The 25275-nt window shown below is 37.7% G+C and overlaps 1 protein-coding gene across 7 annotated transcripts in view; it reads right to left on the bottom strand.

The window, feature by feature from the left end:
* Positions 1-25275, bottom strand: part of wrn (WRN RecQ like helicase) — a 104507-nt gene that overhangs the window by 37053 nt on the left and 42179 nt on the right. For all 7 annotated transcript variants that reach the window (XR_015753311.1, XR_015753314.1, XR_015753315.1 and 4 more), the window contains 13 exons: positions 22416-22484; positions 20872-20954; positions 19065-19171; positions 16523-16710; positions 16011-16185; positions 14003-14184; positions 12455-12556; positions 10190-10282; positions 8472-8613; positions 6278-6448; positions 3834-3928; positions 3572-3647; positions 775-854 (listed from right to left, as the gene is read on the bottom strand). Coding sequence is in view for 1 of the 7 variants with exons in the window: in XM_087979980.1 (XP_087836106.1) it covers positions 775-854; positions 3572-3647; positions 3834-3928; positions 6278-6448; positions 8472-8613; positions 10190-10282; positions 12455-12556; positions 14003-14184; positions 16011-16185; positions 16523-16710; positions 19065-19171; positions 20872-20954; positions 22416-22484 (1563 nt within the window). In the remaining 6 variants the exon portion in view is untranslated. The remainder of the gene's footprint in view (positions 1-774; positions 855-3571; positions 3648-3833; positions 3929-6277; positions 6449-8471; positions 8614-10189; positions 10283-12454; positions 12557-14002; positions 14185-16010; positions 16186-16522; positions 16711-19064; positions 19172-20871; positions 20955-22415; positions 22485-25275) is intronic.

The raw sequence follows: 25275 nt of genomic DNA, 5'->3' as shown, positions 1-25275 counted from the left end.
ATGGCCTTATATTCTGCAATACTCTCCAGCTGGAGAAAGTGAGGTCTGCAGATGCTGGAGATCAGAGCTGAAAATGTGTTGCTGGAAAAGCGCAGCAGGTCAGGCAGCATCCAGGGAACAGGAGAATCGACGTTTCGGGCATAAGCCCTTCTTCAGGAATCCCATTCCTGAAGAAGGGCTTATGCCCGAAACGTCGATTCTCCTGTTCCCTGGATGCTGCCTGACCTGCTGTGCTTTTCCAGCAACACATTTTCAGCAATACTCTCCAGCTACAGAGTCAAAAGCAGTTTTTTTGAATCAATTTTTTTGAATCAATAATATTTCCCTAGGTTTAACTAGGAGTTCAACTCTTACTGTGTTATTCAATTTTTTAAGAAGTTACCAATTCTGTAATGTATCAAGTTGTAAACCATGGTGACAAAAGGAGTCCCATCACACGCCCCAGGTTATGATCCAAACAAACACACAGATTACTGGAAAAAGTTGGCAAAACTGAAGAGTCATATCAGTTTCAAAACATTAACTCTCCCCAGGTGCTGCCAGATCAGAGTTTCTCCAGCATTTTGCATGTTTGTTTCAATTTCTAGCATCTGCAGTACTTTGCTTTTACTACTGGTTATGGTTCAGCCTTTCCACTAGCAATAAAATGAGCTGTTCATCTCATCCTGCCAGCTCAGACAGCACAGGCCAGACCTTCCAAACATAATTGGACAGAATATCTTGCCTTCTACGCCAGCATTATATACCCATCAGAGACATCACAAGCAGCTATACCTTTTAACTGCAGCTGCTGAAAACAGCTTTTCATTCTCTTTTCCCTTCTCTCGTCCAAACTTGTTGCGCAGTGACTGTTCCTAAAAGAAAGTTGGAAAAAAAAAGTACAAAATCGGTCCAATGGAAAAAACTATGATTTAAGGAGAGAAACAATACTGAACAGTTTTAAAATTTATTACATACATAATTAAAATGCAAGGAAACATGAAGGAAAGGATAGGAAGAGCTAACCTGAGGGATGAAATTACTTCCTTTATCTAAATTGGGTTGAAAGAGGTGATTCTTGCAAAAAGTGACTGAATATTTACCATCAGTGTCTCATTCCACATCGGGAAAGCCTCTGACTTGCCCACACAAAATGTTTCATCCTGCCATTCCTGAAAAACACTTTTTTTATTCATTTGTGGGATGTGGGCATTGCTGGCTGGCCAGCATTTATTGTCCATCCCTAGTCATTCAATATTCAGTGATTTCCCAGTTTCTTCACATCACAAAAACAGCATTCAGCTATCCAACACTGCTGCACACCATCTGTTTTTATGAAATAAAGAATTCATACAAAGACTTTATTGGCAACAGCAAATAAAGCAGAAGTGCAGGAAAGAGTTAATAATTTGCTAAGAGGTGCATGGGGGAAAATAATCTCTCCATGAACAGTAACAAGGAATGGAAGAAATGTGACTGGGTGGGTGAAAGGGAGTAGAATACTTTGCAATAAATTAGATGAAAATAATGCCAGCAATGTGGGATGCACAGCAAGAGTAGGGAGGTACCGGAGAAATAATATTTCGCCGATTGTACAGAGCTTACCTTCAGGCACGTTGTAGGTTGCAGTAAATTGTTAATTAAATTGCAAAAAAATTGATTATTTAGAGGTTCTGTGCCCTGTGAAACTTAGCATTGCTTGGTTTTGAAACTGCACTATTCAACAGTTAACATATTACTGCTGATATTGCAATGCACCATTATAACTGACGTACATTTACAATGCAATTTTGACTCCATAATATTATTATTTCTGGGTCATTAGACTTCCCATAAAACTAATCAAGTATCTCAATGTGTACTATGTTTTCAAAACGCGACTATTTCAATACAGTTTATAAAAAGATATACTGGAATTTTGCTCTAAGAGCTTTCTTTAAAGTTAATAGCTGTAAAGCTCATCTTTATAGTATTTTGTTACATTGCACCACTTACTTTGCGGATTTTTCAAAAGCCAAATTATATTTCTTACTTGGGTTATGCTTGCACAAAAAATTCATCGCACATGGCGAGTTAGTTCATAATTATCACAAGTGTTAGCGAGTCACAATAGGAAATTGCTAATGCCTTTGCTACCCAACCAAAGATCATTGAAAGGGTAAGTAACTCAAAAACATATTTGATCGAAGCACCATCTGGATGTAAATTCAATCAAGACTGGATAAAAGTATCACAGCCCCAAGTTAAATTCCTTTGCAGGATAGCACCAGCATAACAAGCACATATTCATAACAAATTTTCATTCTCATTTAAGAGCAACTAGAATAGCAAGAGTGAACAATTAAAGCAATGCTCGAGTGTGTACACCTCTTAATCTAGTCTCTTCATTCTAATGACAATTCAATTCCTACTGTACTGTTTGATTACATTGCTGAGTTTAACTTATTGGAAATGGTTTTTCAAATATTGCAAAAAAGGGATCAAGTTTTCGGTCTGCATCTGGTTTAGCCATACCTAACTTAGAAGTGCCACAAAGTTTGATCTTCCAATAATCTTAAATACATTTTTGCAATTAAGTAAAAGCTTTGTACTTCACCCAATTAACTATGCCTATTTTATTTTATAATTTTACATGATTATTACAATGGGAGAGTGTCCTGTTTCCCAGGTAGATATTCAAGAAGGTATTATCAAATGAAATTGGATACATTATACATACACATTGTGTGGCATAGAGAGAGAGACATAACTCTTCAGTGGCCTCAAGGAGGGAGAGGGCTGTGTCTCCCAGATAATATTTGTGGAATGCACAGATAACTTATTTAAATATTTTAAATACCTGGTGGTACCTTTGTTAATTTTTTTCATGGCTATGAACACACTGTAATGTCTGCACAGTCATGAGGGACAAAGAACATTCGTCCTTGAAGGTGCATCACCATCTTTGATATATAACTTTTTTCATTAAATTGCATACACATTTGGCTTAATATATCTTTACTTATAAATAAATTTAATAGTTTCTTATGTTTGTAACCATCTGGTCCATCTGGCATTTGAAAACATTTCAGACGTGCAAGTTTGTGAGAATGAGATTACAAAAAGAAAATAACTTTGATGGGATGAGATCAATTCTCAAAAGCTTTACGAGATCACTGCTGGAGAAGACAACTTAAATCAAATCAAACAGACTTTTCTTTTAAAGTTTGAGCATGGACATTTTTTTGGTTGGAATATATTTGCAATGCTGTGTTCAATAAATAACACAATGCCTCAAGTTACTGTCTGTCAATCATCCTAAATATCACTGAGGAAGTTTAAATATTCAAGTGACAGCAGCTAATAATTTCACAAATATCCAATGTCAACTGAAATATCAACTTCACAGGACTGAAGGAATAAAAATAAAAAAGATTACAGAACAAGACATTGTACTATAGGTGTGATAATGTAAAAAGCAAAAAGCCCATTGACAACATTCGATTACGAAATGCTGGGATTAAATTCCACTTTGCCAATTTCGATAATGGGAGATCAAAGACAATTCTCGTTTCTTACTTTCCAAGAAGAAAATTAAATGAGAAATAGAAACCTGAAGCTCCAAATGACTGGCCAATGGAGAAGATTGTTGAGAGGATATTGAACGCACGGTTGTAGGTTGAACCTGACTGCAAGGAAATAAAGCACAAGTTAAATTCCTTTGCAGAATAGCACCAGCATAACCAGCACATATTCATAACAAATTTTCATTCTCACTTAGAAGAGCAATTAGAATAGCAATCATCCATCAGTTTTAAAATGAGGTAGGTATTCAAAAAGATACTATCAAATGAAACTGGATACATTATACATACGCTTTGGGTGGAATAGGTGGACACAGCTCTTTAGTGGCTTGAAGTCGTAGAGTGCGACAGGATTCATTAGCTGCCTTATTTAACCAATTTCTTCCCTGCAAAAATATAAATCATAATGGCATAATTTTAAAAGAATATAGATTTCAATTATTGCTTAAGTGGGAACCAATGTATTTGTGCATAGTCTGCTGAACAGATTATCCTGAAATCCTTTTTGGTAAGTTTACATACAATGATTTTATGTATTTCATAATAAACAATTCTTCTACAAACCTTGGAATACATTCTTTAGGGAAGTACTTGAGCTTTCGTGATTTCATTTGGAATACATTTCCATAGAAAATTTACTTTAAAAAAAACTGCTTATGGGTTTTGCAATTAAAAATATATTGAAAACAATGGGTTTTCAGGGTCAATTTACTTGTGTGAATTTTTTTGGCAGGCAGCCTCACCTGCCAAAAACATGCTGAGAAATCTCAAGCAGAGCAGACAATCAGTAGACAATATGCACAGCCAACAGAGCACTCAATAATTACATCAGCCTTTTTATTTTCTGGGCACCCATCACAATGATAGCCTCCAGTGAATGCTATTTGAAGCATCACTCAATGGTGGCACCAAGCATTCCAATGTAAAGCAGCACAGGCCAGATGCAGAATACACTTCCCTCTGCTTGGTTCCAATCACAGTAAAGGAGAAAGTGAGGACTGCAGATGCTGGAGATCAGAGCTGAAAATGTGTTGCTGGAAAAGCGCAGCAGGTCAGGCAGCATCCGAGCAGCAGGAGAATCGACGTTTCGGGCATGAATCCTTCCTGAAGAAGGGCTCATGCCTGAAACGTCGATTCTCCTGTTCCTTGGATACTCCCTGACCTGCTGCGCTTTTCCAGCAACACATTTTCAGCTCCAATCACATTAACCCCAGTTTGATAATTATAAAACATTAACCACCACTAAATGGGATGGAGGGTGAATTTGTTCAAAACCTGAAAACTCTCCTCATTATTAAAGGAAGTTAGGTCATGGGCACAGCATAAGTTGAGAAAGGGAACCATTCTGGACATAGAAGATTGAATGACTTGCATCTGTTGCTAAGCATATAGTGTGATTTTTCATGATCACTGTTGATCTGTCTTAGCTCCATCCACTTGCCCTGGCTTCATATTATTTAATATCTCTTGGCTAGCAAAGGCCTACACAACGTATACTTAAAATTAATTGAGCTAGTATCTACTCAGTTTTGTGCGAGGTGCACAATGCCGTCATCTTTTCTGTGTAGAAGCATTCCTAACTTGTCTCTTGTATGGCCTGATTCTTACGTTACAATTGTATCCTCTTATCCAAGACCTCCTTCACCTGCGGGAAAAGTCTCTATAACTATCAAACCTTTCAATTAATTTCTTTCGAATCCCTAAAAATTCCAATCAAATCACTTATTAACTTTTTATGTTCTTATGAATACAAATCTTTATCCTACCACAGATTTGAGCACAAATCACAGACTGACATTCTGCTGTCATACTGAGAAACTCCTGCACTGTCGGCAGCATCAACCTTCAAATAACAAGTTAAAATCCAAGATTCCACTTGCTCTATCAGGTGCAGAGAAGGATCGCAGGAGACAAGGAATTCTTCCCTTATCCTAGCCAATATTTATTCCACAATCAACATCACTAAACACATTGTATTTAAGTGGAGTTGCAGTGTGCAAGTTGTTTACTGCACATTGGAGATTATAATGCCTACATTTCAAAAATATTTTATTGGTTTGCGTTTTGGAGTTAGTCATAATCATGTAAGTTGATATATAAATGCAGGCCTTCCTTTCTGCACTTAGCGAAGTCAATTACTGAAATTTGAAAATGAAAATGAAATTACTTTAGGCACATACTTTTGGTACAATTGAGAAGTTATGGAGTGTAGAAGGGAAGGAACAGACATGTGAAAGATAGCAAATAACTGATAGTTACAGATAAGTCAAAATAAATGTTTCAATTTGGAGATATAAAGGATAGTTCTCTTTGGGGAAAAAAAAGTGTTGTTCCCAAACAAATTGATGTGGAGCAAATGATAAGAAGATTTCTTAAAAATCTGAAGGTAAATAATTTTAAGAACACTGTTGTAATTTAAAATAAGAACGTTTTGATAGGGATTGAAAACTGAAACATCAATTTCAGTTACCAGGAAACTGATTACAAACATTGGTTCATCTCTGTAGGACGGACATAGTTAATTGATTTGGCTTTAGTACATGGTGTTTACCGTAACATCTTCCGTAAAATCGAGGTTTGTGAATTTTACATGACACTCATTCTGAAAGTATTTGGATTTTCCTTCCGCACCAAGTGAACACAAAAAGTTGGACAATGAGCACATTTGAGCAATTTGTAACAATCCTGAACTTTCTGCAGTATCCCAGTAAAAGCACAAAATGAATCAAGCTAACCTTGGCAGTCAGAGTATTTATAGTAGCAAATCTGTTGAAGCTGGATTTTTCTTGCAGGAAGCCCTCAATAATGAGCTGCTGACCCAATGCCTTCCACCAGTTTTCAGGATGGTTCTTTCCACTGCCAAACAGATGGTGATTACGATGCCTGTCTGGCAAACGCTGGGAGTGCTACGAACATAAGGAAAATATGTTCATCACTCATCAAGCAAACATTCAATATCACAATTACTCCTTCAGACATGGCGTATTAGTTATACCATCATCAGGATCCTTGGTTTTCTACATGGCGACGAGAATAAAAGGAAAAATAAGACTTTAACAAATCACTAGTTCGGCCTCAGCTGGAGTAGTGTCCCCAATTCTGGGCCTCACATGAAGGCTTGAAGGAAATAAACTCGCAGGCCTATAAAGATATCGCAATGGAAGTCAAGTCACCATAGTGCTATAAGATCGTAGGGCTGTCTCGTCATTGGAGGGGTGATGGTAGGTTAACTTGTGGGTCACTAAGGCGAAGGGAGAGGTTAAGATAGAGTCCTTCATGATAACCTCAGCCAGTGTGGTTTGGGGAAAAAGGGTGTAGGGAGAAAGGCAGGCAGATTGGGTGGGAATGCAGGTGCAAAAAGAGCTAGGTGTCCTTGCATACCAGTCACTGAAAGTAAGTATGCAGGTGCAGCAGGTAAAGAAGAAGACCAACACAGTATGTTGGTCTTCATAGCAACAGGATTTGAATACTGGAACAGTAACGTCTTGCCTGAATTGTATGAGACCTTGGTGAAACCACACCGAATATTGTGTGTAGTTTTGGTCTCCTTATATATGAAATCAGACTGGATCAGTTAGAACTATATTCACTGGAATTTAGAAGAATGAGGTGGCAGGGGCAGAGAATTTCATAGAAATCGATAAAATTCTAACAGGACTAGAGAGAGTATATGTTCACTATGAAATTTCTTCATCCAGAGAGTGGTAAGGCTATGGAAATCTCTACCAGAGAAAGCAGTTGAGGCCAAAACATAATTCATCTCCTTCTTGAAAACACTCAGTTATTACCAGTAAAGAAATCAAAAGATATAGGGCAAAAATGAGAACAGAACCCTCAGTTAGATAATCAGCCACTATCAAATTGAACAGCAGATCAGTCTTGAAGGCTGAATGGTCTACTTCTGTTCCTATAAATAGTAGTATGCCACAATATTCATTGGACAGTGATGCAGAAACAGTGGGCTGAATGCCTCCTTCAACACCATAAAAATTCTGTGATTTTTGTGCTAAATGGAGATGCTGATTAGCATTAATAATATACAGAATCCATAAAAAGAAGCTTGAGCGCCTGTGGCAATGAAGTGACTTCTAACTGCAGTCATCTCTTTTTTACCCCAGTGACGTAACACACCACACATAGCTTAAAAATCTCAGACTGGCATGCATTTATCAGTTAAATTTCCTCATATTAAAATTCTATGATGACATTTATAATAGATTCCATGTAAACTTACTACACTGAAATTACACTATTCCGACAATGGACACCATGCACCAGTGCAGCGTGACAAGTCTATATAAATAATTTCGATTATAAATCCCACTATAAATGTAGCATAAAAATACTTAATGGAAATAAAAAATAATGAAGAGTACATTCTTAGTACCAGGTCCAGTAATTGTATCAACTATAACCTCACTTCATCTGATTTCACACAAACTCTCAAAGTAAAGGTAAAAAGGCAAGGTCAAAGTTAAGTCCCCATAATCCTATATTCTCGTAGAAAGAGATGACTAGTGGCAGTTTAACCAGTATTACTCTGCAGCGTAGATGAACCACTCAGTCAACTGAGCTAGCCAATCCAACAGTGTGGGTTCAATTCTCATATTGGCGGAGGTTGTGATGAAGAACTTTCCTTCTCAAACTCTCCCCTCGCCTGAGGCACGGTTACCCTCAGGTTAAATCACACTCATGTGTTTCCCTAAGGAGAGAGCAGCTGTAATATTCTCTGGAACAAGGTGACTTTACCTCACCTTACTCTCAAAGAATATCAGAATATCAAGGAATATCAAAGCTATTGTGCCAGATCCAGAGCATCACAGTCATATGGTGGGAAACAGGTTAACCGAAGACAAATATTAAACTCACCCCACATTTGATATAAAAGATTTTTTTTACGTTTTTGTATTTTAACAGCAATAGACTTACGGATCCTCGCAAGAACAGAACAGGAACTCCAATGCCAAACTTTTCTCCTAAAATACGGACTGCAGATAACAGTTGATACACTTCCTTCCCAAATTCTTGCATTTCATTTTCTAGGTCATCTGCCAAAGTGCAGCTATCAACTCTACAGCAGAAAACAAGAAAAATATTAAACTCTTACAGTAAACCAAAACAAAAATCAACAACGCAACATTGCATGTGTTTTAGAGGGATTGTTTGATATAAATTTCCCTTATATTTTTAATTACCTTTGCTAACAGAGAAGAAATTCGTATCTATACAATACTCATGTCTTTGAGATTAGGAGAATGCTCCAAAATACTGAATTACTGATTGAAGCACAGTCACAGTTATGGTGACAAATGCAAGGGTTGATCTGTGGTAAACAGGTTCACACAAGTAGAAAGTAAGAAGACTAACTTATTAATTTGATTTGTGTGTTTTGAGTTGGGGGATGAAAATTGATGGACAAAGCGTGAGAAGTCCTTTGTCTTTGAATGGTGCCACAGAGTCATTTACATTAACTGAACTACTGTTACACATAAACAGTTGTAACATCCAGAATTGAGCTTGCTACCTAAAATTCAGGCAATCACTCATTATGAAAATAGAGATTTGCTATTAAATAACCTATTGTCGGGTTTTCTGTTCTGATAGCTTTGATGGCGTAAGTCTCTAATACAAGAGATCCTTAGGCCACACCTTCCAAAACCACAACCATTTCCATCTCAAAGAACAAGGGCATGACAGCATGGTGGCTCAGCAGTTAGCACTGCTGCCTCACAGCACCAGGGACACAGGTTCAATTGTACCCTCGGGCAACTGTGTGTGGAGTTTGCATATTCATCCCATGTCTGCGTGGGTTTCCTTCAAGTCCTCCAATTTTATCGTACAGCCCAAATTAGTTCAGGTTAGGTGGATTGGCCATGCTAAATTGCTGACAGTATCCAGGAATGTGCTGCCAATGTAGGTTAGCCATGGGAAATGCAGGGTTACAGGGGTGGGGTGGGTCTGGGTGGGATGCTATTCAAAGGGACAGTGTGGACTCAAAGGGCCAAATGGTCTACTTCCATACAGTAGGGATTCTCGGAAATACATGAGAACACCACCAAGTTCTCACCACCACTCAAATCCTGAATAGAAATATATTGCGGCTCTTCCACTATCACTGGATCAAAATCTTGGAATTCCTTTCCTTAGAGAATTGTGGGTCCAGTTATAGCATATGTTCAAGAAGGCAAGCAAGGCCCAAATCCCAACAGTGAATTAAAAACATCAGCTATAAGGCATTATAAATAGATTTATTTGAATCATGAATTGAACATTGTACTGTAGTTAAGTATTCCAGCTTAGTTCTTCTCTTGAAATCTAGTTAAATGTTTCAAAGCATTGTGGAAATTGTACATTTAACATAGCTGATCCCAAGAGTCACAACATATGACTGAATATCTTCTGGCTAATTGTACAGTTATAAAGAAGAGAATTATTAACAAAACCAGAACAAGCATTTCTTTTACTGTGTACAGAATTTCATAAGCCATTTACCTGACTCAATAGGACGCTATATAGAACATGAATATAATGAGAAATATATTTGGATCAGCAGGGAGTCTGAAAGCTCACAAATCACAATGATTCTCAAAATGACATCTCAATCATTAATCTAACTTCAATCGGGGCTCACAGGCTGAGTTACTTACCTTAATCTACAATTGTCACAACATCTATCAGTGCCAATGATCCCAAGGGTAGCCTTTCTGAGCTGTTCATCTTCAAAATGGGACAAGATAATACTGTTGGAAAGGAAAAATTGCAGTCACTGACACAGCATCAGGTGAACATACTTTGGTTGAAGATTTGTACCTCAACATTCAGATGTCTAACATTTTATCAAATCAGGGCTAAAAAATGGAGTTAAGAATGAGAGGAAATTGGTATTTTTACTGTGGGAGAGAGAAATGAAGTAAACTCTGCATTAATGCAGCACCTTTCAATTACTCAGAAACTAACCTAAGACAAGTCTCAAGCTTGTCCCCATGATATAGCAGACAATTTGTGGATAGTAAGGCACCAGAAATCATAGTAATTTGCTCTGAAAAATGTTCCAAGGTACTTATAAAATTGCTTTCAACTGATAACGTAACAGGTACCGAATCAAAGACGGATATATTAGGCAGAGCAGCTGAAACCTTGGCCAAAGAGGTGGGTTTTAAGCAGCAATCTTAAAAAAGGAATAGGTGATGCGGAGAGGTTTAGGGAGGAAAATCCAGAGATTAAGGCCTGGATGGCTGATGACTCAGTTACCAGCAGTGGAGCAAAGAAGTGGGGCTGCACAAACTGCCAGAGTTGGAGAAACTCACATTTCCTTGAAGGTAAAAGGGCTGTGGGAAGTTACAGAGACAGCAAATGGCAAGCTGTTGAGGGGCTTGAATCCAAGATGAGAATTTTAGAATAGAGATATCAGTGCAAGACAAGCCAAGGTAGTTAAACAGGTACAGGCTTGATGAAAACAGGAGCTTTGTACAGGTTAGTTGATCAACTTAAGTTTTAAGATTATAAATGGGGAGGCAGAGAGATTTGAATGATGGGACAGCATGAGAACATTCCGGCATCACAGACAATGCAAGATAAGCTGGGTCTTAAAGTTCACTCTTGGGTTTTGTGTATTCCATCAGTAATGGCACTACAAAAATAATGAGACTATCCCTTGTGTGCAGTGCATATTTTACTTATTTTGAGACTGACTGTAATAAGTAATTTGAAATAAATTAGCAGTTAAATCTAGCATTAGAACAGTTAAATCTGAATGTATGTTTGCTCGCTGAGCTGGAAGGTTCATTTTCAGATGTTTCGTCACCATATTTGGTAACATCATCAGTAAAACACTGGTGCTTGCAACCCACTTTCTATTACAGTTAAATCTGGAGGGAACAAAATCAAGAATTGCAAGCAGTGTATAAGCTGAAGCAGGAGCAGAGTCAATGTTAGGAGGCTGTAAGTAAGCAGTCTATGTGCTGGAAGAGATATTAGATTTTCAGGTCAAACAAGACACTAAGATTGCGATTATCGCGGTCCACCTGGGACCCTGGACGTAGAATGGAATGGAATTTATTTTTAAAATGAGGGTGAGCTGAAAACAACAGCTTTGGTCTTCAAACATTTAAGTGGTGGAAATTTCAGCTCATCCAGCACTGGATTTTTTAAAGTGGTCTAACAAAAAGGCAGCAGGGACCTGTAGTGTTGCTAGTGAAGGAAATCTGAGCATTGCCAGGATACATGTGAAAGCTTACATGCATCTTTGGATGGTTTCCAATTTTTTGGCAGAGGAGGAGACAAACTCAAGTACATTGAGCCGGATGGAACAGTGAAACCAGGTAAAGGTAAAAAGTATGGAGATGGGCTGAAGGAGAATTGGGCATGGGACTTTGACAAAGGCTGCAGGGAGGTTAGTGAGGAGAAGGAAGTATACCATGGTGGCAATCATAGACTACATTGTTTCCAGCCTATTCCTTTCTGGGCTGTTTCAGTGTTGCAACAAGAGCAGCAATGAAGTTTAGAGAGGTTCAAACATAGAATTCAAGGGAAGGTAGGCATGAACAGATGAGCAAAACAAAATCAGATAAAATCAGTTGAGACCGTTGGATGAAGAATAAATATTGACGGTTAACGGAGAGAATTCCCTTCTTTCCTTCTAAAGGTTCCACACAGTCTTTCAAGCATATAATGTTGCAAGACCGGGCATCAATTCAATCCTCATTAAAAGCAAGACATTTCAAATAATAAAGCCCTCCCTCATTACTACACTGATGTGTCAGTTTTGATTATGTGCTCAGGTTCTCGTGCGGAACTTGACCTAATGACACAGTGACTCAGAGATGAGTGTGCTACTAACTGAGCCAAACTGGCACAGACTGGTGGCATGAAGAATGGATATAAACAGTGAGTAACTGGAACTAAACACTTACTTTCTTCTGCACTTTGATGATGTGAGGTATTTCTTTATTTTTTCCATCATCTTAATTTTGTAGGCACGAAACTTTGGGCTTTTAATCTCACTCAGCAGCCGTCTGAACAAACAAACAAACAAAGACTGCATCAATTACAACATACACACTTGCTGCTTTCTCAAGCGATGCAAGATTTTATCCAAATTCTGATAGATTAGTCCATGTCCTTCAAATTAATTTGATCTTCTCTTGGGCATATATCATTCCCAGAAAGAGTAAACTTACCACGTCCCTGTACTAGCAATATCATATACGAACTAACCATTAATTGTATTATTGTATATGCTTTGCAATAATACACTGAACATCAATTTCTTGCTGAATTTTTCTCCATCCTTACAGTTAAGCACTTGACATTAGCATTGTCAATATACCCCAACAGTGATGTTAAGAAAGGAAACTTTGTCACAACTCAGCACCTCAAGGCACAATATGCTGAACTGGAGGGTAGTCTGCCATTTGTGCGTGCGTACACACACATAAACACACAGGTAAGCAAATTACCAAGGATAATAGTTCCCTTATATTCACATTAGCTTTGTATCAATAAATATATTTACTTTAATATTTAAATATCCATATGGGCCATAGTACAAGACTATATAAAACTGAAGGTCCCAAGCTTACTATTTTTGTTAAGTTTCCTGATCTTAATCACTGCAAAAGTGGAGCATTACAATTACGTTAGGGACACAGTCACTTAGGGCTCCTAGTTCTCATGCTATACAATGACCTTTGCTGGAAAGCACATGTGGATAAGCACCAAGCCACGGTTGGGCTCTGCTATGGTGACTTCCGATGTCAAATAAACTCACAGCACTCCCTTTCTAAGTTCACTGATGAGCTGGAGTGCTGCTGCTGATGCCTGAACGGCCATACACAGAACAATCACCAAATTCAGAAATCCTGAGTGACTAATCTCCAATAAGGTATCAAAATATGCACAGTATTAAAGATTTCATTTAAAATAATTTCTTCACAATTCTTATTGTACCAAAATGAATTGACTGGGGAGAATCATGCAACTTCAGAGATAATGCCTTATTTAGGTATTAGTTATTAAAGTATTAAGATAATACCTTGAATTAAACAGTGCGTTATAAAATCACATTAACCAGTTAAACAAATTTAAAGTGCAACATCATTATGAAACTAGAATTAGAAGTAAATTGATACATCAACACATCGGGAAGGTGGGGATAGGAGTTCATTGGAATCCCATACTGCAACTAAATCTCACCAGTTTTGAGTGAGAAAGTTAAAACAAAGTGTTGAAACTGGAAGTTATTTAATTTTCTTGGAATTCAAGTTTTCAACAACTTTCTATCCCATTTGAAAAGTGAGAAAACTACAAATTACTTTATGACATTAACAATTACATCATTAAGCAAAAATGCAGCTGAACTAAAAGGTACTTCCATCGACAATGTACAGTGAAGATTCCAATCTGTTAATAAGCAAACACGACCTATTTATCCAGTTAAATACGGACTGACAGTACGTTACCTGTTTAACATCATGTCAGCAGGAGACCATAAGACATGACAAGCACTGGGCAAACCATCTCGCCCAGCTCTCCCAATTTCTTGATAGTAGGATTCCATTTCTTTAGGAGCTCCATAATGAATGACTTTACGAATATCAGGCTTGTTAATCCCCATGCCAAAAGCAATGGTAGCCACCACACACTGGCAGAAAAAGATGTTTGTTTGAAAATGTGAACCATTTAATTAGAACTGCATAGGACCTATATAAATAATTGTACAGATTAGTCAGAACAGAAAACCATAACATCTAACAATAACGGTTGCTGTAAGGTAATAATGAAGATAATGGCACTCAGAGCAATTTATTTTCAAATGCTACACAAACTTCAGACAAGAGTAGGTGAACAGTTATACATTGAAATTGAAAAGTTACCATCTGAGATGAGTGTCTAGCTCACAACTAAAATGCATTGGATAGAATAAGGTTTTTGGATTATGAATACTAACTGAACTCATTACCGAAAGTGAGGTCTTATTAATTTCAGTCTCAGTTCTTTTAACTCAGTTTTCAGTTAAGTTAGGAAAAAGTTTAAAAGGTACCAACTATTTTTTTTGTTCCCAATTTTTCTTCCCATCTCTTTATAGAGTCTACATTCTGTTCATGTTCTAATCTTTCAATTCAAAAAGATTAAGTGGCGCTGTTCACCCAGATGCCTCATGCCCCATGCCAGAGTTTGATGTTAACACATCTCAAATTGTTGAAGTTGAAAGCTATCAGTTTTAGAAACCTAAAAATGTACAAGAGAGAATGAAAGTGAGAAAGAGAGAAAGAAAGAGAGAGAGTATATGAAGCTGCCAGAGAGATATGTGCGTTGGCTATAGCCTTCAGAATCCACCTGTTAACAGAATATCAACGGCAAGGAAATTTTAACTTCCTGTGTTGAGTTATAATGACATGAATTTGCAATCTAAGTGAGCATCAGATTACAATTTGCCACGATTCTTGACCATCAAAAATGAGGAGCAACAGGGAGTGTCAGCATTCATCATTTTAGTGGTATTTCATGCCACAATCTTGGCCAACCAGAGTCAGGTTTGAGGGGTGAAAATTAATCGTGGTAACTTTTTTGTGCTCTGACCTGTTGGTGTTTACAGCATTTTGTTTTATTTCAGAGGTTCAACATTCACACTGTTTTGCGTTTGTAATAGACTAAAGAAATTAACTGTAATATATATCAGTGTAAACCATTCAATGGTCAGCATTTAAACACTGATCCATAGCAGTGGTGCCTCTTCAGACATTGGGAGAGAAAATAATGAGCCCTGAAAAAGATATGCAGCAGCTCTGTAGATGCAGTCTTTCCTTCAAACCATAACAGTGAAGAAAGTGTTTTTGGAGCAAAAGAATAGCCAATCATTTTAGCCTTCCACAAATCAAAGTAAGATCCAATCTCAGTGGTGCCCTGTATTCCATTGGCTGATCTTCGATAAGATGCAGAGGAAGAATTCACAATTATTTGTTGTTTCTATTGCTGCTGAAGGGAAAGAATACAATTAGCTCAAGCTCCTGTTCGCGATTGCTATCTACTGCTGGAAATATTCCTGTAGTTGCTGGTTGGGTTAGTGTTTGGAAACTGTTGTGACAGCCCCCGCAGTTAGTATGAAGAATAACCACTTGGTAAAAGTAGAAAGTTGCCACTAGTGATATGAGAAACATAGTTTAAGTTGTCACAGCAATCAGGAGAATAAAGGGAAAGAAAATGGGAAAAAAAAATAAGTTAGGTGTCTGCTGAACCACTTTGATTCAATTCCATTTTATTCAGCAACGGTGAATCAGAAAATTTTCTGCACTACACTATTACTTTTGGCCAACAATTGTCATTTTTAACATTGGTACTCACAAGCCAGTACACACAAAATAACCAATATTGATGGCCTGAAAATAGTAAATGATATACAGCTTTACACTTTAAGAATAAGGCATTGTGGCGCTGGCCATGATAGGTTAAATAAAAACTGTTTCAGACCTGAATTTCATCCCTCATAAACTTGTGATGGACGTCTCTCCTCGCTTTGATGCCCATGCCTGCATGGTACATACCGCAAACAATATTCATCCGTGACAACTCTTCAGCCACTTGTTCTGTGGTTTTCCTGGACGGGCAGTAAACTATAGTGGGACCTTCAAACTCAAAAGTGAACCTAGCATTCAAGAGAAAACATCGTCATAAAGTCAAAAGCCATACTGAATTTGTTGAATAATGTGTAAATTTTAATTAAAAATCACACGACACCACGTTATGGTCCAACAGGTTTAATTGGAAGCACACTAGCTTTTGGAGCGACGCTCCTTCATCAGGTGATTGTCAATCACCTGAATGAAGGAGCGTCGCTCCGAAAGCTAGTGTGCTTCCAATTAAACCTGTTGGACTATAACCTGGTGTTGTGTGATTTTTAACTTTGTACACCCCAGTCCAACACCGGCATCTCCGAATCGTGTAAATTTTAGCATATCTTATCACTTTAAGTAAATACATACGTGTCCCTTTTAATTAAAAATGGCTTTAAATCTTGCTGAATGTCTGAAGATTTAGAGCCAACTTCTAAATACAGGTTGGGTCGGTCAAATGTAGTACAGACAATCCGAGGGTTCTTCAGTCTCAGACTCTCTATGATGTCACATCTGATTGAAGGGCTGGCAGTGGCAGTCAAAGCAACAACTGGAGTCTAGTAAAAATAATAAATCTTATTAACAAAATAAAACAGACCCATTTAGACACCAACAGGTATTTCCATTTTTTGGATGAGGGTTACACAGTGCAGATTTTTAATTCTAACGGCCTTAATTTCATTTAAGAAACCACACGATGTGGGCCTCAAGTCACATACAGGCCAGGAGAAGGTTCCTTCTCTGAAGGCCTTCAGTGCATCCCAAACATCCAATCAAGTGTTCCTAAGACTGACAACTCATTATGCAAAAATGAACTTAAAATGCAAAACTGTACTAATTAAACATGTTTAACATTATATACGATCATGTGATGAGATGGGGACTTACCCGGACACCAATATTTTAAAATGCAAAAATCAAGTATATTTTGGTCATTTTCTTTTCTGCTGCCAGCCTTCAGTTTTATAACTTATTCAAACTTAATCATTTAACAGCTTATAAAGTCTAAAGCCAAGGACCAAGTTTACGCAGTTCCACCAGCAAACCCAATTATAGAGTGACTTTGTTTTAAAAGAATGAAATGGAGTACAGTCATTTCTCTGTATTTGAGGGTTCTGTTCCTGAGAACCCCCACAAATGATGAAATTTGCGAGTATTGAGGTAATTTAAACAGATTAAAAACAGATGAGAAACACAGATATGCAGACTTTTGCCTGCAGATGTTGATTTTTGTTACCTATTTTTTGGCGTGGATAGGCGAATTCACAATTCCTAATTTCACAGATACAGAGGCTTTGACGTAAAAGGTTTTGAAGTTAAAAATAGTAAAAACGATTCAAACTAAAACTTTTCGTCAATGCATCCCAAACATCAAATCCAGTCTTCCAGAGACTGACAACTCATTATGCAAACAATGAACTTGAAATGCAAAACTGTAATAATTAAACATATTTTAAGATTATAAAGTATGATGAGATGGGATTTACCTGGGTGCAAAGATTTTAACATGCAAAGTACAATGGGTGTAAAATTTGTCTGTGTAGCAACATAAAATGGATTTGCGGTGAACATTAGCTGAATTTTGCAGTCTTCCTGATCTCCTTTCCAATGAAGGTCATAGAACAATCGTTCAAAATCATTTGGAGACTTGCTTTTTGAGTCTGTCACTTTCTCTTGGAATGAGAAAGTCCTGCCAACATTTTTCAAGTCAATAAAAATAATGAAAAACTGGAGTAGGCTGTCAATTTGCTAAAATTTCATTTTATCCTGTAGGCAAAGACCCATCTCACCCCATTGAGAACTAATCAGATTACAGATTAGATTACAGATTACATTACAGTGTGGAAACAGGCCCTTCGGCCCAACAAGTCCACACCGACCCGCCGAAGTGAACCCACCCATACCCCTACATTTACCCCTTACCTAACACTACGGGTAATTTAGTATGGCCAATTCATCTGACCCTGCACATCTTTGGACTGTGGGAGGAAACCGGAGCACCCGGAGGAAACCCACGCAGACACGGGGAGAACGTGCAAACTCCACACAGTCAGTTGCCTGAGGCGGGAATTGAACCCGGATCTCTGGCGCTGAGAGGCAACAGTGCTAACCACTGTGCCACCGTGCCGCCCACCAATCAGTTGAAGATTGCAATGACTTCATCAATATGGCCTTTGTGAAATCTCAATAAATATCATATTTACTCATGTAGAAGTCAATTTTTTTGGACTACTTTTAAAGATTAAATTTATGGGGTCGACTAATTCATGGATACTACTTTTGAGTGGCTGAAATTCATGTTACAGTCCAAAATACCATATCATTAACAAAAGTCCACTTCATCTCTAAACAAATAAAAAGGTTATATGACTGTCTTCCACGATTACTACAGAGAAACTGAACTCAGCTGAGCTGCACACAAAGGGAGGTTGTCACCTGATTCTGACCTGATGTGTCTTAAACCTTTGCGCCAAATTGGTGTGAATTGTACATCAAACACATAATAGCATGAAAAAAAATTCACTTCTTGATGGTAACATTTAAATACAGGATAATACCTTGACTCACAAATGTCGACCTGTCATCTGTGAATAACTAGGGGTGCCAAAAAATAGAGCATTGAATGTTACAGGAAATCTATTTTTACTCAAGTATGTACGGTAGTTACATTCTTGGGTCCTTCTAACCCCAATGGATAACTGGAAGCTAAATAGAAGCAACACAAACTGAATTCGTATAATTGTGTCATAGACATTTCCAAACCTACCACACCAATCTATCATGCAGCCCATATATGAACAACTGCATCAAATGACCTCATATCTAACCAATACTTTGCATTACTATTTGCTAGTACTTAAAGGAAAAATAATTTGAATACTTTCTTGGTAAAGACATTTCATCAGTTTACCTGTGGCAGAAAATCTTTCAAGGTTCCAAGTTTTCTGTATGAATTTCTAAAATCATGTCCCCATTCAGAGATACAGTGAGCCTCATCCACAGCAACAAGAGTTATACCTGGCAGTAAATCAAAAGACAAATACATTGAGCAATTGCAGACTGGAAAAATATAATTATTAACTTTCAGCAGTGGATAACTCTACAAATCAGTTACTGTTCCCATATCTATGCTTTTAGTTTAGAGAAAGGTTAAATACTGCAAATGCCAGAGATCTGAAATAAAAATGAAATGCTGAAGAAACTCAGTAGGACTGGCAGCATCCATGGCATGATAAAGAGAGTTAACGTTTCGAGCTTAACCTGAAGAAGAGCTGTGTTAAATGAATAAATGATTTCGCTCCAGAGATTCTGCCAAACCTGCTGAGTCCTTCCAGTCCTTTCTGCTTTAAAGTACATGCCTTTCCCTGGTTGACAGGATGGAGGATTGCTCTCTGGCTATTCCACACTTTGAAGTTAACAAAATTTAATTGGGTTGAAAGGAAAATGTTTGGGGAGTTTGGAGAAAGAAATCAGCAGAAGTAATTGGATGCCTATTTCAAAGGGTTATAGAGATGTACAGCAAACAGACCCTTCGGTCCAACCCGTCTATGCCGACCAGATATCCCAACCCAATCTATTCACACCTGCCAGCATCCGGCTCATATCCCTCCAAACCCTTCCTATTCATATACCCATCCAAATGCTCTAAAATGTTGCTATTGTACCAACCTCCACCACTTCCTCTGGCATGGGGTAAATGGCCTCTTTCAGGGCGGTCTGACCCTATGATTTCATCACAACACCTTTATTTGAATGCAGCATGCGAATTTTCCACGCAACAATCACAATCTAAAATACATTAAAAACCTTACATCTGCATGCACTACTGCGGTGTTCCTTTCCATTAATTTTCCATTCCATTTCTTGTTCATCTATATGGAAATTTCCAATATATACGTTTGCCACAACCAACATTCCCTCTAGGATGCAGAGCTGTGCACGTGCAGCTGCTCCAAGGTTTTGAGCACAGCAACCAGCATCAGCACATCGACTGAAGCACTGACCTCCAGTTACAGACGTTGCTGCTATGCATAGATCACAAAGGCTCATGCAGCCAGAAAAAAAATTAGAGGGAACACTGACCATCATATAATTACACACTCCTGTTAACAGCAGCATGTTGGCGATGTATGTTTGCTCACAGATGTGTCTGAGAAACATATTGTACATTCTAAACTTTCTGAACTGCCGTCTGCTTTTCTAATCAATCAATTATGAACAATAATAATAACAACCTATTCTTAAAACACACAAATAAAAATCCAAAATATGAACTATATTATAGATATACAATCTGGTCCAGCAATTCTTCATTTTCCTGCTCTACTTCATTTTGTTCTGAGCTACACTTGAAAGCGCTGTTCATGACAGGCCCATAATAACATACAGCAGCTTAGTGCATCCTGGGTGCTCTCCACAATTCAATGCTGTTGACCTTGTGATCTTTACTCTGTTACAATAAATATTTGCCAATACTGATATCTAGAATCGGAATTTTGACATTGATCCATGTTTCAAGTAGAGATAGGCATCAGTCACTTATGATGACAGTAATAACATCCTAAATGGAGTCACGAAGTATCTTTAACAGATTTAATTGAAGTGGCTGAACTGCAGTGCACTTGCAATACAACAATCATCAGCTCTCCTAAAATTTAAATTTTGCTTTCGAAGTTGTATCCATTAAAAACGCATGAAAGGAATTAAGTTGTACCTACCAACACTGTCATCAAGTTTCTTGAGTAATGAAACAGATCCTGAACAGAATTCAGGAGTCATATAAACAACTTTGAAATGACCCCTAAAGATTAAAACAGAATATGAAGTCATTTTAAAGCAATCTTGCTCCAAAACATACAAAGCTCAAATAGAATTCCTATTCACACTAAGTCCATTTCGATCAACCTACAAATCCCTTTCTGCAATTTCTAATGGTATCTCACAATTTAGTCATGCAAAAGGATTTTTTAAACTCTCCCACCCTAAACCATTTTTGGTACATTTGATTGCAAATTTTTGATGTGTTGCAAGTGCATAGTGTTTCCTTGGTTTTTTTTGTTTATTCATTATAGTTTCTTTTGTCATTATTTCAATGTAGCATTTAAATAATGCTACAACAAAATATCCTAGCATTTTCTTTTCTATATTCATTTTCTTTCAAAAGAAGCAATACAGAGACAAGAAGAATTCTGTATTATGAAGTGTGCTATGATTTATGATAAATTACCACAAAGAGTGGCAGTAGAAGATTTAATAGTAGCATTCAAACTCTGGAAAGGAGAAGTTTCAGGCAATGGAGAAAAAGCAGGGGAGTGGGGAAAAATTGGAAAGCACTTCCAAACAGCCAGCAACTGCATAGTGGGGCAAACGGCTTCCCTTCCACGCTGCAAGTTCTCACAATTCTACACGATGGAATCAGCTAATCTTTTTTGAGAACACTGCACAGAAGTTCCAATCATACTGATTTTGGGAGTACTGGAACTATATCAGTTTGTGAAATAGTGGAAGGAACAGGCAAGAGATGCACCCATCTGTGCCAGAGAAGCTTTGCTGCCCAACACAAATCACAACTGGAAATTATTTTCTCTATTTTAGAGAAACAGACACCTCTTATGTATATCACACATGTTCAAACAAAATAGTAGGAACTGAGTGCTCCTCAAATTAGAAAATCCAAGCATGTTGCTCACTAGAACTACTGTAACAAGTACTGATGCCTTTCTTTGAAGGAATGTGGTTATTCAATACCACTCAAATCGAATCACGAGAAATTGATACAGAACTAATTTTAAAACAATGACCAACATACGCCAAATGGAAGGTCTTGTTTAAAGAGGAAAAAAGTTGCTGCAACATAACATTTCGAACAGAAAATGGCCACAAGATTTACATTCTGCCTCAACTCACTATACCTTTCACATGGATATTATTTACATAAATAGTATCTTAACATCAAAAACTGACATAAACTTAAGAACAGTTTTCAAGCATTTTAATATCTTCAGACGTTAGACATCAACTTAAGAACAGAAGACCAGTCTTGACAATAATTTTAGTTTCTCAGCAATGTAGAATTCTCTTCTAGAACTCATTTTTTCCACTAAATGTAAATGTGTAAAGAATTTGTTTTCGTTTTGGAAAAAAAAACTTCGTTGCAATCTCCACGGAAAATCTAAGGATTAAAGAGAAACTAGCTGGTGATGTTTTCTCTTCAGTTTAACTTCATAAGGAACAAAGTAGAATTCACTGGCAGCATACTTACTTTGTCAGTTCATGGGAAAGATTTTTCGACTGCGAAGAGCCAAGGAAACAAGCTGCTACATTGGACATGCTACAAAAGAACATCAGATACGGGGATAGTGAGCCATTTTGTTGCATTCATACAAATTATTAATTATCTACATCAAGTTGAAGCAATGACTGGATATGACAAGTGCTGACAACTGGCGCAATCTCTCTATTATAGTACACTGAGGCCTCCAAGGCAAGCCTGCACATAAACAATATGACACACTTGTCAAGTGAGAAGCTTTAGGAACTGTTCAAAGAAGGTGGACTCGACTCATTCTTGGATGAAATGCCTATTGTAGGAAGAAAGATTGAATAGAATTGACCTATATCCATTGGAGTTTAGAAGAATCAAGGTGATCATAATAAACTAAGATCTTAAGCAGACAATATGCCCCCTTATGGGGAGACTAAAGCTAAGGTACATAATTTAATGAAACATGAGTGTTTTTGTTTTCTCTCTGTCAGAGGGTCTGAAAGAGTATGGAATTCTCTTCTTCAGAAAGTCGTGGAGGCTGGGTCCTTAATTTTTGTTTCCACCAAGGCTGAGTTTTGATAGACAAGGGAATCATGAGATGTGGACTGCATACATGAAACTGGAACCGAGACCACAACTCATCCAACCACACAGATCATTCTGCTAGAACGCGACAGTTGTGTTTGTCTGCAACCTTGCGCTATAGAGAATCGCTATGGGAAACGGCTATCATGAATCACGCTGTAGAAGATTGGTAATAGAAAGCTGCTGTGGACACATTTAGTAGAAAGTTCGCATTATCCAAACGATGTCCACAATTCATCAATTGTGTTATAGCCTATTTGTGCTGATGAAATACACATTATACACATTATAGCAGAACTTACTGAATAGTGGGGCAGATTCAGAGGATCAAATATGACCATACGACATAGGAGTTAAAGTAAGCCATTCAATCCACTGAATCTGCATCACCATTCATTGAGATGATCTGATAATCCTCAGATCCACTTCCTCCCTTTTCCCACAACCCTTGATTCTCTCACTGATTAAAAACCTGCCCATCTCAACTTTGAATATTCTGAAGCCCAGCTTCAACAGCTTGAATTGGTAAAGAATTCCATAGATTCACAACCCTCTGGGAGAAGAAACTCATCTCGAATAAATGGAAAATAATGCAGATGCTGGAAATTTGAGACAAAAGGAAAATGATCGAGAAACTCAGCAGATCTAGCAGCACCAAAGAGAGACAAATAGCGTTAACGCTTTGAGTCCAGTGTGACTCTTCTTCAGAATCCTTATATGACTGGAGCATTTCAATTCACAATATTGCTAAATCTGTCCCACTAATAAAAAATGAATCAGTACAAAATGAAAACAAGCATCACTGATACAAACTGGGCATTAAAAATACATTTTAAACATTTCCAAATATTTGCTGCTACTTTAATTTGAATTAGAAATAAGCTGTATTGTTTCAATAAAGCAAACGAAGTGAGAATTTTATGGTAATCACTTGGAACAGCGTAACATCTAAACTGCTATATTTCCTTGTGGATTGTGATCTGATAGTGTGCTGCCAATATCAGATTTTTGGAGGGCCAAGCAGAAGGAAATCCTCATTAAAATGTTGTAAATGTAGGTTGTTATGTTGAATATTGCTTAAACCATTGTGATGCACTTTAAAACAAAAGAGTAAATGCCCTCATTGTTCTAGATGCAGTTTCTCTGTTCAGTACTGAATCATTTCCCTTTCAGGGTGCGCTCCAAAAGATTGATCTTAATGAATAAGAGGAAGGAATTGCAGTAACAGTTTGGTGACACAACCTGCAGCAACAAGGCTATGTGTGCGGACATACAGAGCCCTATCTCTGTGTCATCTGTCTTGAACCCATGATTACATCCATGCTGCCAGCTTGTATGTCTGACATCAAATAAACTTCCTCCCGAACACTGACACCATATGAACTGACGGAATTCTTGTTCACTTTCCCACCCAACTCCTAAAGTTGTTCTCTCCTTCTGGGACCACATGTTCTCCCAGCTGAAACTTCATGTGGATTTTCAGGGTAACTCATGTTCTACACGTATTGTGCCTTCACAGCACTTCCTTTGGCATTGCCACTGAAACCTTTCACCTAATTTCAGTCTCCTCAAGAGTTAAATTATTCTCACTGCCTACCATTCTCCACAAACATTTTCAAAACTGCGCAGTCCATATCTTGACCTACCAGGCCCCACATCCAGGTTAACTTTTATTAGCTCTTTGTCCACATTCCATGCCTTTCTCTGATCTCACTCATTTTGTCCTTCACAAACTTATCTCACTTAAAATTTCACTCCCCTGATTCTCACATTTCCTGCATTTCCCTCCCTTTTGTTTAGAATTATAATTATAATCCTGAACAATTAAACTCTGCAAAGGAGTTAGTTTAACAGCACAGAAGAGCAGCAAGATTTGGGGATGCAGATCCATAGGACCATAAAAGTAGCATCTCAATTTGAGACGACTACTGAGACAGCTAAATGAAAATTGGGCTTTATCCTAAAAAAGTAATAACTACCAAAGCAAATTGATAATCAGCTTTATGAAACCTTAAGAAAATCTGAGTCATAACTGTGTGCCATACTAAACAGCAAACTATAGGAAGGATATTGAGGACTTTCACAGACTTAGTTGGGTGCATCTGGAGAGAGGAAATACTAATACAAACTTAAAACGTTTGGACCTCTTTTACTGAAAAATCACAGGTTATGAGGTGGTGCATTTAAAAATGTGACACATGAAAGTTGTCTTTGCCTGGTTGTTGAGAGACTAAGAGTAATAAGATTTAGAAAAGAGGGTAAAAAACTTTTT

This window comes from Chiloscyllium plagiosum, unplaced genomic scaffold (assembly GCF_037043375.1).
Source record: "Chiloscyllium plagiosum isolate Xiang-an unplaced genomic scaffold, Cpla_swu_hap1 HiC_scaffold_36, whole genome shotgun sequence".
NCBI classification, from domain to species: Eukaryota; Metazoa; Chordata; class Chondrichthyes; order Orectolobiformes; family Hemiscylliidae; genus Chiloscyllium; species Chiloscyllium plagiosum.
This window is presented reverse-complemented; position numbering and strand designations above follow the sequence as displayed.